A 17,976-nucleotide genomic window follows, 5' to 3' on the forward strand; every position below is an offset into this window, starting at 1 on the left:
TTGCAATCTAGCCTGTCTTTCCTTCGTGTGGAATATGAAGGAATATATCCTGGAATTTATGTCCTCAAACTTTATTAGTCTCCAGCTTGTGCATGTAGACTAAACAGATTGTCCTGGCTTTCTCCATAGTCAAAGGACAGAAGCGGACACCTCCTAAAAAATAATACTGAACCCATCTTAAAATGTGCAATATTAACTGCTGTTTGGAGATGCTGCTTTTTATTGACTAAACCCAGAACCTTCGTAACTAGAATCATTAGCGAAGGAGACAAGTCTCACTTCAAATGGCTGGAGACATGTCCCACCTTAGGAGTCATTTGGAAAATGACTAAGTAAATTACTTCCAATGTGCTCCAGGTGAGCATTTCCCTGAAAGATGCTTGTGCAGATGTCAGCGCTTGGCAATTAGTGAACATGAAATGTTTCTTGGTTTTTTTCTGTCCAGTGCTAAAAATCGCTCATTTGCTGCCATGAAGGAAAATGGCAGTTACTAGGACAGTTTCTACTCAACCAGAATTAAACAACACAAAATATTCTTTATTTGTGAAGGCTTGAGGTATGGTCTTATTTTTAATTATTGCCCTTCTTTTTCTTTCCTTCCACATTCCAAGTGGAATAATAGGAGAACGGCTACCTATCCGCTACTATCTGACAGTCGGGATGCTTGCTAGTGGACTCTTCACTGCGATGTTTGGATTAGGCTATTTCTATAATATACATAATCTGTGGTTTTACATAATGGCCCAGGTAGGCATGATGTTATTTAGATACTCTGAGTTTCCATGGTGCTGTTTAGTGTTATATTGGGTTTTTTTCAATTGCAAACAGTGGTTAATGGTTGGATGGGAGAATGTAAATGCTGTTATACGTTGTTGGTGGTGACAGGTGAAAATGATAGAGTGGATAGCCCCAGGTTTTATTTTTAAATTTTTTTTTTAAGTGGAAGAAATCTTTGAAAACAAATTAAAGTGTTGCAGTCTGTGTCAAATCAGTGATCAAATCTTTGCAAGCTTAAATGTGGGTGACTTTTAAAACAAACGTATTTACTTTTGTCAGTCTGCCAAGACCCGAGTGACGCATTCTGGCTTTCTCTGCAGGAAAATTACATTTATACTGCTAACGATGAACAGTCTCCCACATTGGTGTCACTGAGAACAGGCAGCTTCTGTAACAAGATTTGTTGTGTGGGATTTTTAAGAGCATTGCGAATCTCATCGGGTGTCACAGGAATATTTACTGTTGATCTAAAATGGAATTTAGATCAGGACCAGGATATGGTTAGCACTTCTGAGTCATTTTGGACAGGTGTGCACCTTGCACTGCTGCTTTCCTTGTCTTATTGCAGTAGCACGTTTGCATGGCATTGTGCAACAGGGCATGCAGCCATACTAACTTGGATACTGCAAGCTTTTATAACCATGTCACCAAGTCATCCATTTAACCACGTCACTGCCCCAGTGCACTTGGCTTAGGCGGTTTCCAAGACAGGAGCTGCCTCTTTTAAGGCTGAGCTAACTATCTCTACCAGTGCTGCACTGCATTGGGGTCGTCAGTGAGTCCTGTGATACCAAGGGTGGTCTCGCACCACCAACCTAATTGGTTTTTGTTGGGTAGTGTGAGGTTGTTTCGTTGCATGTTCAAATGCTCATTGTACGTGTGAATTATTGTATTGTGATCTTTGTGTTAATGTGTTATTCTGGATAGGGAGCTTCTTAGGAGTTGAGATGGGTTAGGGTTATGATCTGTGCAACATGGAGGCTGAAATAGTTCTTACTTCAGCCTGAGCATAGTCTCCTCTCAGTTTATTTATAGATGTCTGGTAAGCATTTTAAAGTTAACGTTCAAAGTTATCCTGTCCCCCTTAAAATTTTTGGTTTGTTTTTTCTGCTTTGTTTGATTGCAAACGTGCTTTGCCGTATGTTCAAATTGAGTTAAGTATGATACTGCTGTTTGAGCGTGGGGAATTCGTTTCTTTGTTCAGTGCAATGTGATTTTTGGTAAGCCTGTGATTGGATTACAATCTTTTGTGGTTTAAATCATAAAATAATTGGAGAGATATAGGTAGTGGAAAGAATCTCTGCAAAACATGGTAATTTGTTTATTCTTGGAAAAGAATGCTTTCAAAACCCCCCACTAAATTTCTAAATTCAAAGCATTTGTGTAGGCTTCCTTTTCCCAGAACAGCACTCGGCACGAACTGTGTAGGAATCTGATTTATTATAGGGTATGTTTGTTTATTATTATTTTTATACTTTCAGATAGCTAATGGGTTGGTGCAAACTACTGGCTGGCCGAGTGTCGTTACATGTATTGGCAACTGGTTTGGAAAAGGAAGGTAAATAATACGTAATCCAAAGTTTTGGAAGTACAAATCAATACATTCTGGGCTATAATATTATAGTCAATTTAAATATCTTTCTTTTGCTTCAGTGTTTTTTTTGGAATGAAACAAGCAGTTAGGTAGATCTTTGAAAACAGTTTCCTTTGCTACAGTGATTAGTTTATATATCGGTTTGAAATATTCTCCCTCATGTCAAAACAGTGTTCTGTGGTAGATCTTTAGTCTGTTTAATTTTTCAGATGAAATATTTCAGAATTGAATTGAGAATAATTCTTGCAAATATTAACAGTCTAAAACCACTTTTAATAAAGGCTGTTATTATACCATTTTAATGTGGAATTTCCCATGTTTTCATTTGTGTTTCGGAGCAGTTGTCAGGGTCTAACTCTGAAAGTATCTTTTTGTCTAATGCCTTTTTTCTAACACACTTACAGAAACTTGAAAATTTAATTAGAAAAAAAATACATATGGCAACTGATTTAACTGTGCTTTTTGTGACTTTATTTAAATCATCTTTTTTTTTTTTCCCCTTAATCCTGCATAGGGATCACTCATAATGTTTATTTTGTCATACCAGTCAGGAGTTTTCCATAAATTTTGCAAGAGCTGCATGCTAAATCCATTAGCTCTGATAACGGTCGATGCATGTAGCATATAGTAATGCTACTGTAGTGTCACCTGTTGTAGATACATACCATTGAATGACCATTACTATCAATCATTTCAAGAGAAGGACATATGAAAATTAAATAGATGCTTTCCATATAAAATCACAGGATAGTTAAGAAGATGTATGCTCAAACTAGTTTTCTGTAGTCCCTGCAGCCTTTTTGGTGAGTGTTGCAAAATGCAGAGAATGATAATTGTCATACAATACTGAACAAAATTGGCAAGTCTGTGCAAAACAAAAATGTTTATTTGCTTTGTCCAAAAACAACAGCCTTTACTTTTAGGAGACCGCAGAGTGGACTGGTGGATAGGGCTCTGGTTTGAATGCCAATGATCTGATTCTTGTTTTCATTTTGCTACAAATTCCATGAAACATAAGCAGACCTTAAATCTGATCTTCAGCCAAAAGAAAAGATTTGGTTTAGTTCAAATTAGGTTGCTCCAGGTAAACCCCTGCTGAGGACAAGGCAGTTTTCCCATGACTTACAAGGGAAAAAAAAAACCTAACTGTCATGACTTCAGTAGGATTTTTGTGGTTTACATTAGCTCAGCTGGAGCTATTCTACAGCAGCTCTGGTCTGGATTTCCAGGCAGACAGCAGTTTGACGTGTCTGTTAACCAAGCTTGTGCGGGTGTTGTCTTCTACTAGTGCCTACCAAGTCCAGAATGTGATCAGAAAATACTGAATTAGTTCTACCTATTCTGTACAGATTGTTTTCTTCTGCATGATAAGTCTTAACATATCCTGAAAGCATTAAATTATCAGTGCATCGTGTTTGCAGGAGGACTTTCATTCCCAGAAGCACCAGACTTAGTGTGCACATGCTACGCAACATCTGCATGCTTGTTTTTACCAAAGAAACTCTATCCAGAAGTATCCAAGCCCTAGAGGTGCCTTTAAATGCCATTAAATGCAGGATGAATTCTGTCGTGCACAGAGAACACTTTTTAGAAGTGTTTAGAACACTTCTATTAATATTTAGGTGCCTTGAAATTGCCAGATGAAAGAGTATAACATAAAGAAATGGTCAGTTAAAGAACAGTAAGACTGCAAATATTTCACTAATACCACAGGTGAACAGTCATTTTTGATACGGTTTTCTCAAGATAGTAATGCTTATTGTTGGAATAATAAGAAATGTTGTTGTTTGTTTTTTTTTAAATGCAGGAGAGGTTTGATCATGGGAATCTGGAATTCACACACTTCAGTGGGAAATATCTTGGGATCCTTAATTGCTGCTTATTGGGTGTCTACGTGCTGGGGTCTCTCCTTCGTGATGCCTGGTGTAATCGTTGCTGTGATGGGGATTGTTTGTTTCCTGTTTCTTATTGAACGTAAGTGCTTTAATGGGGTAGAACCATGGAGGGCTCATTATGGGTGAAGAACACCAGCTGTTTAAGCTAAGTGACCCAGTGCAAGGTATGTTCCTCAGGCTATGCCAATACTTACAGAACTTCTTCCTAGAACACTAGATGGAGAAGAACCTGTGTACGTCTAAAGAGTTTATATGCTCGGACTCTGGCGTAACCAAGAGAGTAACACTTCGGAATTCAGGCTACTGCCCTGTCATTGGTTCCCTGACTTTATAAATTGTTCAGGTGTATCTTAACAGAATGTCCCACCTGGCTGCAATGTATATTCTGTGCTACCATTCAACCCACACCATCCATATTCTGTGCTATGAAATACAGAAGTCAGCTGATGGAGCAAGTTTTGTCACTTTAAATTAGAAATTAAAAAGGAATGCCCCATCTTGTTCCTACGTAGACTCAGAGATATTAGTACAAATGCTTATTTTACTCTAACTGTCCTATCTCAGGGAGTAAAAAGTTCTGCAGATATAACTCATACTCTGTAATGGGCTGGACTGCCACAATAGCACTTAGCGTGGTCATAGGATGGGAAGGGTACCATGGAGCACCCTTTTCTTTTCCTCAAAAGCTACAGTTACGCATTTCTACTAAGACTACTTCTGTGTGATCTGTACTGCTGGTTTATTGCCAGTAAATTACACTACTGGCGTTTTAAGAGGTACTCATTATGCTTGTTTTCACTATTAACTACCCGTGGTACTATATTTCAGATCCTAAAGATATAAGTTGTTCCTGCACACCATACAACGTAAGTGAATGCTTTTTCTATTTTGATTTTTGCCTACTAATACACCTGTTTGTTGTGATAGTTCTGGAAACCAGATAATCTGCATGGCCCTTTTGTGCCAGGCCGTCACAGCTGACCCTATACTTCAGGGAATGATTGGTCTTCTGTGCTTTACTGGTAGACCAGTAGCTTACTTTCTATCAAAGCAATGTGAATCAAGAGGTGCATGAGTTTTTGACTAATGTTTTGGAATAGATGATCTCACTACGGTAAACCAAGTTAAAACTGTTCATTTTGTTTGAGTTTTCTTTTCTCCAGTCTTCCTGGGCATCTTCAGAGCATTTTGACCTATCTCCTGCTGTTGCCTTCCTTGCTTAGGTATGGCATAATGAGATAGCTGCCAGCCTTATCCTGTGAAGGGTCTCCCTGTTCGAGAACCCTGTATTAGGCATTGCAGAAAGAGCGAAGAACTCTTTTGCTGATACAGCCTCAATGAACCGTGTGCGCTTGGGGATGGAAGGTGGGATGTTCCCTTGGACAGAGGGAAGGACAGTAGGATCGCATGGCTGGGGAAAAGAGGAAGCAAGGGATGGATGTGAAGCTGAGGTGGAGAGATTGGAGCAGTTGATCTGTGATAGTGAGTTTAGTCATGGTATAATATGGCCTTTATTTAACCAAAACTGACATTAATGAAGAGCTGTGAAAAGGAGAGAGAAAAAAATCTGTGCTTAATGGTATGAGTCACAGGACAAATCAGTGCTTTAGTTCTTGTGGCATTGTGGTGTCACAGAATAATTTAGGTTGGAAGGAACGGGAGCTCTGGACATTGTATGGTCCTACCCTCTGCTTGTAGTAGGTCTAAATTTGACACAGGATCAAATTGCTTAGGGCTTGCCTGTCAGATTTTGAAGTCCTCAAAGGTGGAGATGCTGTTTATACATAGATGCTTTGTTTTTTTTTTTAAAATATGCAGTGAGGTTTTAGAATGCATCGATCAGATGTTTTACATCAAGGCAGTGGATCTTGCTATTGTATGAGAGCTTTTATACTTCAAGAGCTTAAGTTGTGGCAAAGTAGTGAACTTCACTAAGCTGTAAATATACTGTCACATACACAAACTGTGGAACGCATACTGCCTGCATCACAAGGGAAGATGCAACTCTCTTGACACAAGAGGTTTAAAATCCAGCATCAGAGATCGACTGCTTAAGGCATTGTTGAATTGAAGTGTGTGGGTACATGTAAACGTCTAAACTTTCTTTGAATTGCTGAACATTGCGTGTATACTTCCTTGTGCCATGGTGGCAGCAGAAGTCACAACTTGTTTAATTGTTTCTGAAAGGAAAGCTTGCTCTTTAAGTATTAGTATAAGGTTGTTCAAATGCTATTTTAAAAGTAGATTGGAAGTGGTTAAGCTCTGGTACCAAGATGTTTGCTCAATGCTTTTGAAACAAAAGTTCATAAGATGTTTTAAGTACTCACAATTAAGTAATGTAGAAAGCCATGTCAATGGCTAAAAGATGTGCCTTAGAAAGCTTTAGCTACTACATGAAAAGATGATTCATTTCTTGCCTCGTGTCTTTGTGGCCCAAGAGGAGGGAGGCAATCCAAATAGAACGAGAGAAAAATTAAAAGCAAGGAAAGAGAACAAAAAAGAGAGCATTAGGAAGACCAGCTGTGTATAACTTCTTGTAGCAGAATGTCGTTTGTAGCCCAGTTTCGTTCAGGAGTGTTTTTGCAGCTTCATCTCTGTTCCATGTTCCCTAAGATGCGGTATGTGTTTGTCTCTACTGTAACCAAAACCTAGAGCAGCGTGTTGCTCCAGGCTCTTGCTCCTTTGGCTCCCAGGGACCTGAGGGCAATCAGGTCAGCCACATTTTCAGCTAGTTCTTCGGAAGAATAGGAGGAGAAGATTGGCAAAGAAGGTCTTCAGGTTTCCCAAGTGTGAGGGCAAATCAAGGCTGTTGGGTTAAGTGTCATTGGGAAGGTCCCAAGGGAATCCCAGGTATGTTTTCCAACGCTAGGGGATTACACACAGCGATTGTCTGCACATGTAGGTGTAGGTGAACTATACCTCTTAGTTGCAAGTCTCACGGGTAACTTGCACAGGGATGATTGCTGGTTTTTTACCACCCCCCAATAGTTTCAGATAGATGGCTTTTCACATTTTAAATCCTCCCTTCCTCTCGAATACTAACTGAAGGCAACTTTTCTAGTCTGTGTTATCTCTTCTTTACCAGTTAATGGGTTTTTTTTCCTCCTCATATGAAGTACTCCTGGTGAAGCTTCTGAGTACTTTTAATGGTCTGTGGACCTCCTATTCTTAGTTTGTTACTGTGAGATAAGGTGTGCTAACAATGTGCTCTGTGTTTTTCATTTGGTTGTCTTTCATTTCTTAAAGGTAGCTTCTGTCAAGTATGAGAATACTTTAAGTGACTCTTAAAGACTCCTAACAGGAGACATTTTTTTTTTCCTTAGCTTTTATGTAGTTCAGAAATGTTCCCATGAACATTTCAGCTGCTGTTTATAATACCCAAAGCATAACGTTTACAGAATTTGCTATTAAGCTTTATGGAAGGAAATGTTTCAAATACACTTTTACTAGAAACCATAACTAAAGAGTTTGGCACGCTATGTTGCTCATATGTCTCAAGGAGCTGGTATGGAAAAATTTGGCATTCAGTATCAACTTGCTGTGATATTTTTAACAAAAATTTAGTGGTTTAGGATCCATTCACCACCCTTTCCCCCAGTCCCAGAAAAGGGCTAGCGTTTGACCTAATCTTCTCTAGGGCACCAGCAAGATCATTGCTGCAGGCGGTCTCATTGTGCAGGGATGCGTTTGAGCTTCTGTTTCCCTGGGAACCTTGCTCTGCAGAGCAAAAGGCATCACTTCTTCCTTCCCTATTTCATATATTCACATCTGCAAATTTTGTAGCATGTTTATAAAAGTGCTTCCCCACCTGCCCTGGATCTTTCTCAAATTAAGATTTACCATTGTCTTGGGAAGCTGTATGCCATTTGAATTGCTCAGATACTTCTCTTCAGACCTGTGTGGTCTGCAAAGTACAGTGGATTCTAAATCCTTAGTGAATTGGGCTTATTGCTTCTGTTCGCTGCAGGGAGGGTGGTTTTAGAAGTTGAGGAAATTAATAAAGTGAGAATAGAAGTTCAAGAAGATCTCCTACAAATGCAGATGTGGTAATGACAATGTCTGTAAAGAAAACTGATTGCTGATTGAAGGAAGGTTCATGTAATAAAATAGACTGCGTTATTACTAGGAACAAAAAATTTCAGCCATGTTGTACAAGGGTTAGAATTTGCTGGCAGGCATAAAATGCTAGCTGTCCTTTTTTGTTCGGTGACAAACTTGAACAACCTGTGTGCTTTTGCAAATGGTCAAAAATATATTTTTTTAAGACATTAAAGAAACATACTCACTTGCTTTGCTCGTAAGGCTGTAGTAGGTCGCTTTTGACAGATGTCTTGGTTAGGTGCAGGCAGCTCTGCCAGCTGATGCCAAAAGCTGAACCTCATTGTGGAAGAATGAAGCCAGTTAAATTTAAGCACAACTAAAATAAATACACAACACGAGGAAGGACTTAGGGTAGATTTATATTAAGATTTATAGATGAGTTTCATCTCTGTGTGATATCACCATCGTGTGATACCACTCTCTGGGATGAATTTGGTCTGCTGTTTTATTTGCAGCACGATCATGAGCCCAGTATTTCTATGGAGTTTGTAGTGGTGAGTAGTCCGATTTCATTGAGTTGTCCAGAAGCACAGATGGAGAGGCGGGCACAGAGCCTTGAATCCGCCGTTTCTTGGATTGTGCTTCATTTGCTTGTATTCACCTTGGCTCTGATTTATGAATCTGAAATTTGTTTCAAAACAAATATTTGAGTACAATAAAGTGCTTTTAAATGCTAACATTGGAGGCCTAATCTATGACTTTCCAAAAGGCTATACCTATGACAAATGCAAGCGAGAAGTCACTGTGCTTTATTAGGCATTGGTGCACTTTCATGGTGAAAGTTAAAGAGTAGATTTAACAGCATTTGTGAAATATGATGATTTAGAACTGATTTTATTGTTTCTCATCCTTTTTTTTTTCATAGATAAACATGTTTAACCTGACTTTTTTCCAGGAAACTTAGCTCTCTTAAACTCCTGTGGCAAAGTGCTTGTGCATTTAAAAGATACCGGGCTGCAATTTTTATCTTCTGAAAAGGAGAAAGAAGTCTAAGTATTAAATATGCAGCCTCTCAGTCTAGTCCTTTTGCCCAGACATTTCCTCCTTACCACAGTAAATCTTTCTTTTGACAGTCAAATGAAAAAGTCTTTCATTTTTTTCTCTGCTAGACTGCTGAATAAAAATGTCTCTAAATAATGGATTTTCTTCCCCATAGATTATTGTAAATCAATTTCTTGACAAGAACCTAATTTTCTGTAAGATAAAATTTAAAAATCTGTTTTAGCAGACGCTAGGGGTTTGAGCGTTGTTTGTTTATTTTGAGGAATGCATGCCCAAGACTGCTTGTGCCTCAGCTCTGCATTGAGCAGCAGAAATACTTTAGTTTATCCTCAAAGGTTTTTTGCCTTCTTAGAAGGATTTGGTTGATGAATGGCAGTTTGTCTAAAGAATACTGCAATATATATCCTTGTATTTTTGTTGGAGAAGAATTACCTAGTGATTCGTTTTGAATTAAAATGTTCAGTGAGGGTGGGCATTCTGTTTTATTTGTGGTGGTGGGTTTTGTGCTAAAGAAGCAGCTAAAGCAGTTAAGAATGACATGACTGTGCTCTGAATTCAGTATGCTGCTTCTATATAGAAACCGTATGAAGTTAACCTTCAAATAAATTTGTGATTGCGTTTTATGTACATTGCCATACGTCTGCATAAGAGCTTAAAAAACCCAAAATATATAGTCATTAAATTGAAGATGCTCCACTTGAGGTTATGTTTATGTTACAATGCACAAAGACTTTTGTTGCAGAGAAATGATTAACACTAATGTAATCCTTTAAAAAATAAGCAACAAAAGTATGGGGTTTCTTTGTTTTGTTTTGTTTTTTTCAGAGTTCTAAAACCTTCCTGAATGGTGCATCTCGATTCAGAGTCCAGATGCCAACCTTAAATGCTAAGGAAACCAGCAAACCTCAGGTAAAATATAACATAGTGTTGTAAAATAGTATACAAGACTTTCTGAAGCTCTGCACTGCATAATATTTTAAAGATAGCCCATTTGAAATCTTTAAACTACTTATATTGTGTTTTTCCCATCCTTGCACTCTCACGTCTCTCCCTTTTTAATGTGATCATGTATGTACTTACAAGATTATACACGGAGATGGAGAGTTCTAAGTATGAACAATTATTCATAGAAATCTTGCTTAAAACTTGTAACCATAAGTGCTGCTAATTCTTGCTAGAAACTGCATTCTGGATTTGCCTATTTGTGAGCAAAAAGACATTTTATCTTGTGATGGGCATTAACTGGATATTTCCATTTGAAATTTTGTATTTGTATTCAGTACACTTGGCACACCCTATCCTGAGAGGATAACTTTTTTCTAACTTCTTTCAGACGTTTACAGGAAAATAGAAACTTCCCTTTTAATCCTTTGCCCATAGAATGATGATCAGCATTCACAGGGTATAATAATCAGTGTTGATGAAAAGCTTTTGAAATTTTTGCTAAGGAAACACTTTACTCATAATTTTGATCAGTCCAGCTTAAATCCCCTCTGTACTGAGTTTACTCATCTTCATTTCTTGCTACCCAAGAACAGTCTCCAACCCAGAAACCATTTGGCAATATTATTTCACAACCAGAAGGAAGATAAGGGGAGAAGATGTAAGAATAGCAGCAGATGTCTTTAGACAAGTCACGAAGACAGAGCTAAAATACAGTCAGCAAATTAGTAGACAAAGATTTCTCTTCTAACTCTGCTCGTACCTCTGCCATCGGGCTGTGCAGAGAGTCTGCGTAGCGAGCGGGCAAGGCAGACGTACCCCCTGCTCACATGGACAGGTGCTCCCTTGGGAGCAGGACAGAGACAACACGGACAGCGAAGCATGAGGGTGCTTGCTGGCAATCCTGTCAATATCAATTTTTTTCCTTTCTTTCCTCTTTTCCTTCCTTTCTTTCCTCTTTTCCTTCCTTTCTTTCCTCTTTTCCTTCCTTTCTTTCCTCTTTTCCTTCCTTTCTTTCCTCTTTTCCTTCCTTTCTTTCCTCTTTTCCTTCCTTTCTTTCCTCTTTTCCTTCCTTTCTTTCCTCTTTTCCTTCCTTTCTTTCCTCTCTCTCCACCCTGCCAGCTCGGTTATATGTTTGCCATATGGAGTCCTAACAAGGCTTAAAAAGAAATTAATGAAAAATTAAAAATTCTTCTTTGTCACTGTTTGGGACCCCCTGATTTTCTGCCAGTGACAGAAGATAATCTTTTTCCTGTCGAAGTGGAGTTGAACATCTTTCGTTTTTACAGTGGTTGTGTTACAGTTATGCTGAGCTGATTATTGTAGTCAGATTTTGTGCCTATACAAACAACAGATGTTTTGCATTTATGAGCTGGTCTCCTCCAAGCACACTGGAATGGCAGCTTTTACTGATTTTTTTATTTTATTTTTTTTTCATTAACCTCTTCAATTGCTGTAAAAAGAAAGCAAATATTCAGGATGTGCAGTGATTGAAAGCAGAATGTGTTTTTGGCTGCGTGACCTGAATACCTCTGTGTATTCGTTACTGCTTATGTCAGGTTGGCCTCTTAAAAATTACACAAAATTGAGGGATAATGAATCTTTCCCCAGAGATCAAGAGAGTGCCATATGCCTAATCACACTCTATGACAAACTGGCAAGGCTGAACAATGATATCTCTGCCAAGCACAAACTGCTGTTTTTATTTATCATTTAGCTACATGCAGCATAAAAATCCCATATTGTCGATAAAAGTTTCCAACATGAGTTGCTGAAGAAGTTATTTGGACTTCAGTCACTTCCACTTCAATATTTAACCCACTCTTCTTAAATAGGCTTAGAGCTGCCTGTTGGGGAGAGGAGCAGAATTACCTTAGACAATCCTGGTTATGTTAGCTGTGCAAATTGTGCAAGACATACTCACTTAAGACTTTACTCAAATGCACAAGAATTAGGAGAAAGAAGGCAGTATGTAGGACGTATCCATAGCTAGTAAAAGTACACAGCTAGGTAAGCTTCTCTGCGAGCAGCTGAAAGTGAGAGTAGCTACATCCCATCCTTTTTCTGGGTTGGAAAAGAAGTACTGAGGAATATTTATACTTGAAATTTCTTTTTCTATGTACAGCTGTAAGATGTAAATTACCAGTTCTATTCTGAGAGTTCACTTCACTGTGGTGGATGGATAAAAATAACAAGATATCCTCATGGCTAAACTGGGATGGCTTGTTCTTGTTGAGTGATAACTTGCTCCACAAGTATTCTTAGCAGCCAGTATTAGAGTAAAATCCTCCCCAGTGCTAGAAAAGAACTCAGAGTTCACAACTTAGGTAATACTGGTAACGTCCAGGCTTTTATAATTTGTGGATTGCAATGCTCAAATGAAACGGATGTGAAAAAATAAGCGATTACTTAACATAAATCACTCAGTGTCCATAATTCAGTTGGAAAGATGACTTGTATTTAAATTGGTGAATAAGATGATGTTACAGCATCTGAAAAATGGGCTTAATATTTGTACAAATGGAAGATAATACATGCTTTTATACACAAATATGTTGTAGTACTCAGGAGATTGTCAGTTTTAATTAGACCACATTTATGTAGTGGGGTAAGGGAAGACTGGAAATTGTTGTGTTCCATTAAACCGTACTCTAATATGTGTTTTTTGCAACTTGAAATTGTGCCACAATAGAACAGACACTGGATTCTGTAATGGAGTGTATACACTCAGACCTAAACAACCGGGCTTGTTTCACCTAATACTCTCTATGGGCTCTGTACTCTATATATATACTCTGTATATCCAAAAATCCAAGAGATTTTTAAAAGCTGTAACTTTCTGTGATAAAAGATAAAATTTTAAAAAAATATTTTGGAATTATTTGATTCCTTGATATGTGTTTTGATGCACTGTGCCTTTGTTTTTCATATGATGTTGCTGGGGAAAATTACAGGATCCAGAGATGCAGCATTTGCTTATTGACGGTGAAAACTGCAGTGTGTCACTGAGCACCGGCACTGTGGTCACTGAGGAAGGCAGACACGGGAGATCAGCGATCAGCTTCCTTGGAGCCTTGCGAATACCTGTGAGTACACATACTATTTTTGCCGGTTCCTCTAAGAATTAAGTTTTGCCTCAGAATTCATATTTCCGTGAAGTTCTAGATGGAGTGATAGGTGACATTAACTTTGCATCACAAGCTTTGATTGGCAACTTTGGTGTATATAGGCTAAAGCAGATTCTGGTAGGCAAGACAAGGTGTACCCCTCTCAGAGGAGGAGTGAAAATTGATACAGGAGTACTCTCTTCCCTGGTAAGCAGATGGCATAAGCTCCTTGGTTGCGTCTTAGAAACTACATGCTTCTAGGCTCCGGTACCCGTATAAAAGTTGTGTGTTTTTTTTTTTACCTCATTATAACTAATACTAGAGCAGCCTATAATGTAAAAGTTTACTGATCTTAGTTAATGACACATGGATATGAAGGGTAGAATAGCAGACCGAGTCTATAAGCACTTCTGTACATCAGAACTTCCTTCCACAACTTCCCTTTTACACTCCTCAACATTGTTTTTAAAAGCTTTAATTTTAAAATCTTTGTATGCTTTATATTGAGAAGCCTCGGACAGCCCAGACCTTTGGACTACCGGTAAAAGGAAAGGAAGTTTCCTTTAGGTCAGGGACTATTGGCCTTGATTGTCCTCTCAGCTTAAAGCCTAGCAGCTTCACTAGGTTGCACAAGTAGAATTACATGCAGATTGATTTGGATAAAGGTAGGGGAGGAAATCTCCAGCACCAAACTGCTGTATTCCTGCATCTTCTCATCCTGTCCAGTCTGGTCCTCTGTCTCAACTGATTTTCCTGTGGCAAAGTGAAAGTAATGGGTAGAAAAATTGCTGCTGTTGCCACCTGGAATCTCTGTAACTCTGTAGTATTTTTCCTGCCTCTTGTTGGGAAGGATCACAGCTATATGTGAAGTGGAGCGAGCTGTGTATGTGTGTTGTCCGTGCTGTACTGCAGTACTCCGTACCAGGGATTTAAGGAGTCCGGTTTCAAACAGAAGTATATCAGATGGTGAGGGGAATGAAGATAGGTTAATTCAGCAGTTTGGTTGCAGCTCTGTGCAGTCAGTAAACTTTTCATATACCCAGCAGGAAAAAGGATGGAACAAATTAATATTTTAAATAGGCATGTGCCCTGTCTGTAGTGTGCTCTTACCATATACTGATTTCAACTGCATCATACTGGCTTTTTCTAAAGAGTTAAACAGTAAGAGAGAAATCTGAAGGAAGGATCCAAAGAACACAAAAATACGCCAATTTCTCTGGAATACACTCCAAATCTGCTATAATGCTGTATGAAAGCTCTACTTGAGCAGAATAAACGATTCAGATGTCCCAAACAATATCAAATCCTTCCTGTTCATTTTAGTGTTCTCTCTTCGATCAAGTCAGTATAATTAAGAGAAAACACGTCTGCTCTGATTGTAAGCTTTGTGCTCGCAGGGGAAGAATGCTTCTTGGGAGTTCTTGAGAGAGAAAAAGAAAAGCCTAAATGCTTCTTAGAGACCATTTTCATAATGGTCTTTGAAAGTAAATAGCAGGCTCTATCAAGATACTAACTTCCTATTTTGTTTATTCTCTCAGGGAGTCATAGAATTCTCCCTTTGTCTTCTGTTTGCAAAGCTGGTGAGCTATACTTTCCTCTTCTGGCTTCCCCTCTATATCACAAATGTAGGTAAGTGTCACAGTAAGGGGATACAGAATTATGACTACAAAGTGTCTGGAAATAAGAGCTTGAAATAAGTAAGAAAATAAACATTACGGCTTCTGAAATAAGCTATCTTTGCTACAGTAGCAGGAGAGTTGTAAGTCACCACCTAACATGCTCTCAGTTTTATGAATTCAGTATTATGAGAGGGCATTTTCAAAACAAGCAAACAAAAAAAGAATCTGACTTATCTTCCACAATTCCAAGCATCAATGCCATGTCTTTGGCTCTTGCAAACCAGTCCAAGAGATCTACTTTCTAATAATGTTTTTACATGGTTGAAGTGCCTTATTAAAACGTATACAAATAATCTATATTAGCTTCTTTATGTGTTCAGTACTGCTTTTTTTGGTTTGTGCTGTAGAGTGCAGAGAAAGGAGTTCTCCCTAGCCAGAGAAATTCATGTTCTTGTGAGCCATGATATGACGTTTAAACACCCAGCTACCAAAAAAGCTGTGCTGGACAAGTATGGCAGTAACAACCAGCAGAGAGAAACAGGTTGAACACCCTATGAAAACACATAGAGCTGCAAATCCTATAGCTAAAGGCTACTGTGTGTGGATTCCAAATAACCGGTGCTGCAGGACTGGGTACCTTCAAAGCAGCGGGCTTTTAGTAGAAAGGTTAATGCTCTTTACCGTAGTACTGCCGTCTGTGCTGTGGCAGATGTTGGTGGGGTTCTGGTAGTGCCACTGACCCCAGTGTTTCAGCACATACTGCTCTTTCAAATCAATTTCAGAGTATTTTAAAATGTATTTCAGTGTATTTTAAAAAAATACCAAAGGAGTTTAGAAATTCAGCTCCTTTTGAAACTTAACACAATAGGACTGGGTTGCCCAACTTCCTGATGCACTTTTGGAAATCTGACCCCATAGCGTAGCAGTAACTACATTAGACTAAACGTAAGTATGTGCAAACAGTGGAGTTAAGGAAATCACTGTCTCTTCACAGTCCCTGTAAACTGCACAGCGCATGTTGTGCCAAGCAGGGTTGCCAGACGTAATTTAATGATGAATATTACTGGTTGTGTGATGGAGGCCTCCAGGATGAGTCTCTAGAAATGATCCAAATGTACACTAATCATGCTTTTAGAGCAAAGAGCCTCACGAGCGTTTGTTAACTGTTTATGAATCTGTGGCTGTTCACAAATGGGAATATTGATAGCCCAGACTTTAACAATCAACAGCTCTATTGCTTGGGCTGTATCTATAGTTAAAATGGTAAAATGTCCTGTCCTGAGTGTAATTGCATTCAAAAGACTGTATCCCTGAATGCCCAGTTATGATACATTCTTATTTGTCATACACAATGACAGCTTGTGGTAGCTTATTCCTGTGAACAAACAATGCTGCTGTAAGATGCCTTTATCCTAGCATGACAAGGCTGTGTTGAGATTTCTGCGTTTTGTGGTCTGGAAATGAGACAAATGTTTTTCTTCTGTCACTAGAGCATCTTGATGCTAAAAGAGCTGGGGACCTTTCTACACTGTTTGATGTGGGTGGAATCTTTGGTAAGTTTTATATTAATATTTCATCCTTAATCAGACCAGTTTAGGAAAAGCTGTGGTACACACAGCTTACGTGTATTATTAATCCTTGTGTCTTATGTCCACTGAAGAAGAGTGGCAGTGAAGGTACTAAGCTGAGAGCTGGGCTGGTTGTTGAAAACCTAGCAAAATATCTTTAAAATGAACATCTCTCAGAGCCAGTGATACTGTCCAGTACAGACTGTAAGAGCCAAATATAGAATCTTTTGGCACCATGAGCTCTGGCCCATGAGTCTTGGTCATACCACCTGCCAAAATATCTTCCTTTTGTCACTCTAACATAACAGAACTATCCCAGCTTGTACTGTTGTGTATTTTTATGGGCACAGGGGCAAATGGCCACAGATGTTTTGATTATTTTTGTTTTGGCTCATATATTGGCACTATATTGATGGCTCTCATAACTGTATGTGATAAAACTGTAATAATAAGAAGGATGAAACTATTCCTTTGTCATTTGTGAGCTGACCACTGAATAATTGATTTTTTTTTTTAATGCCAGTGCAGACACTATAGCTTAGAGTAAAACAAGCATCATTTTGATGCCCAGCTGATTTATGACACCCACACCCCCATCCCCTCTCCACCTCCTCCAGTTCCATTATGGAAATAAGCCCTGTATCAGTCTAAGGGAAAATGATGCTCATGACCGAGAAGTTTCACTGGATCAAAAGCTATGTAGACCCTGGTAGTTCAAGATGCAGGTGTCCAGGTGTGTTGCAGTTACTGTTCTAGTCTTGTGCTGCATGTGACTTCTGCCATTTCTCACTGCTTATTTCATCCCAGATAGCTAGAAGCCAGTCAGTAGTACCTCAGAGATGTCGGCAACTTCTTTCAGCAGCATCTTACTCCACTGTGAATATGAGCTTAACAATATGCCAGTGTTGCTTGGACCTTTGGCATTTACATTTGAATTCAAGTGGGATGTGAGCGCTTTGGAGATGGGCAGCTGGGAAGGGAGAGGCAGGCCCAGCAATACTTAGGAGTCTGGAGAATCCAGAGAACGTCCGTTCCTTCCCCCTGTACCAAGTTCCCGTTATCATTTTGGCAGGTCTTTCCCTCAGGCCTTCCATCCCCCTCCTGCCACAGGCTCCAATTAGTCCAATTAGGCTTCTGCGTACAGTCGTTGGCAAACACAAGAAGTAGGGAAAATTAAAGAGCCTGGAGTGACAGCCTGGAGAGAAAACCAAATATTTCATTTGCCCCAGGATCTAGAATAGCTCCTTTCCCTTGGTTGCAGTGTGACGTGGACAGAGCACTCAAGAGCCAAGTTTACTCTTGCATGTGAAGACTTAAGAGACCAGTGAGTAGCTGGGCACAGCTGGATTCAAGAATGCCAGTAGTCGGGCC

The 17,976-nt window shown here is 39.1% G+C and overlaps 1 protein-coding gene across 1 annotated transcript in view; it reads left to right on the top strand.

Annotated features, from left to right (window-relative positions):
• Nucleotides 1–17,976, top strand: part of SLC37A1 (solute carrier family 37 (glucose-6-phosphate transporter), member 1) — a 32,393-nt gene that overhangs the window by 5,013 nt on the left and 9,404 nt on the right. Inside the window, exons 5-12 of the mRNA XM_009708406.1 lie at nucleotides 612–747; nucleotides 2,259–2,335; nucleotides 4,179–4,345; nucleotides 5,095–5,132; nucleotides 10,195–10,278; nucleotides 13,266–13,397; nucleotides 14,957–15,047; nucleotides 16,528–16,590. Of these exons, the coding sequence (XP_009706708.1) occupies nucleotides 612–747; nucleotides 2,259–2,335; nucleotides 4,179–4,345; nucleotides 5,095–5,132; nucleotides 10,195–10,278; nucleotides 13,266–13,397; nucleotides 14,957–15,047; nucleotides 16,528–16,590 (788 nt within the window). The remainder of the gene's footprint in view (nucleotides 1–611; nucleotides 748–2,258; nucleotides 2,336–4,178; nucleotides 4,346–5,094; nucleotides 5,133–10,194; nucleotides 10,279–13,265; nucleotides 13,398–14,956; nucleotides 15,048–16,527; nucleotides 16,591–17,976) is intronic.

Source organism: Cariama cristata, unplaced genomic scaffold (assembly GCF_000690535.1).
Source record: "Cariama cristata isolate BGI_N322 unplaced genomic scaffold, ASM69053v1 scaffold17029, whole genome shotgun sequence".
NCBI lineage: Eukaryota > Metazoa > Chordata > Aves > Cariamiformes > Cariamidae > Cariama > Cariama cristata.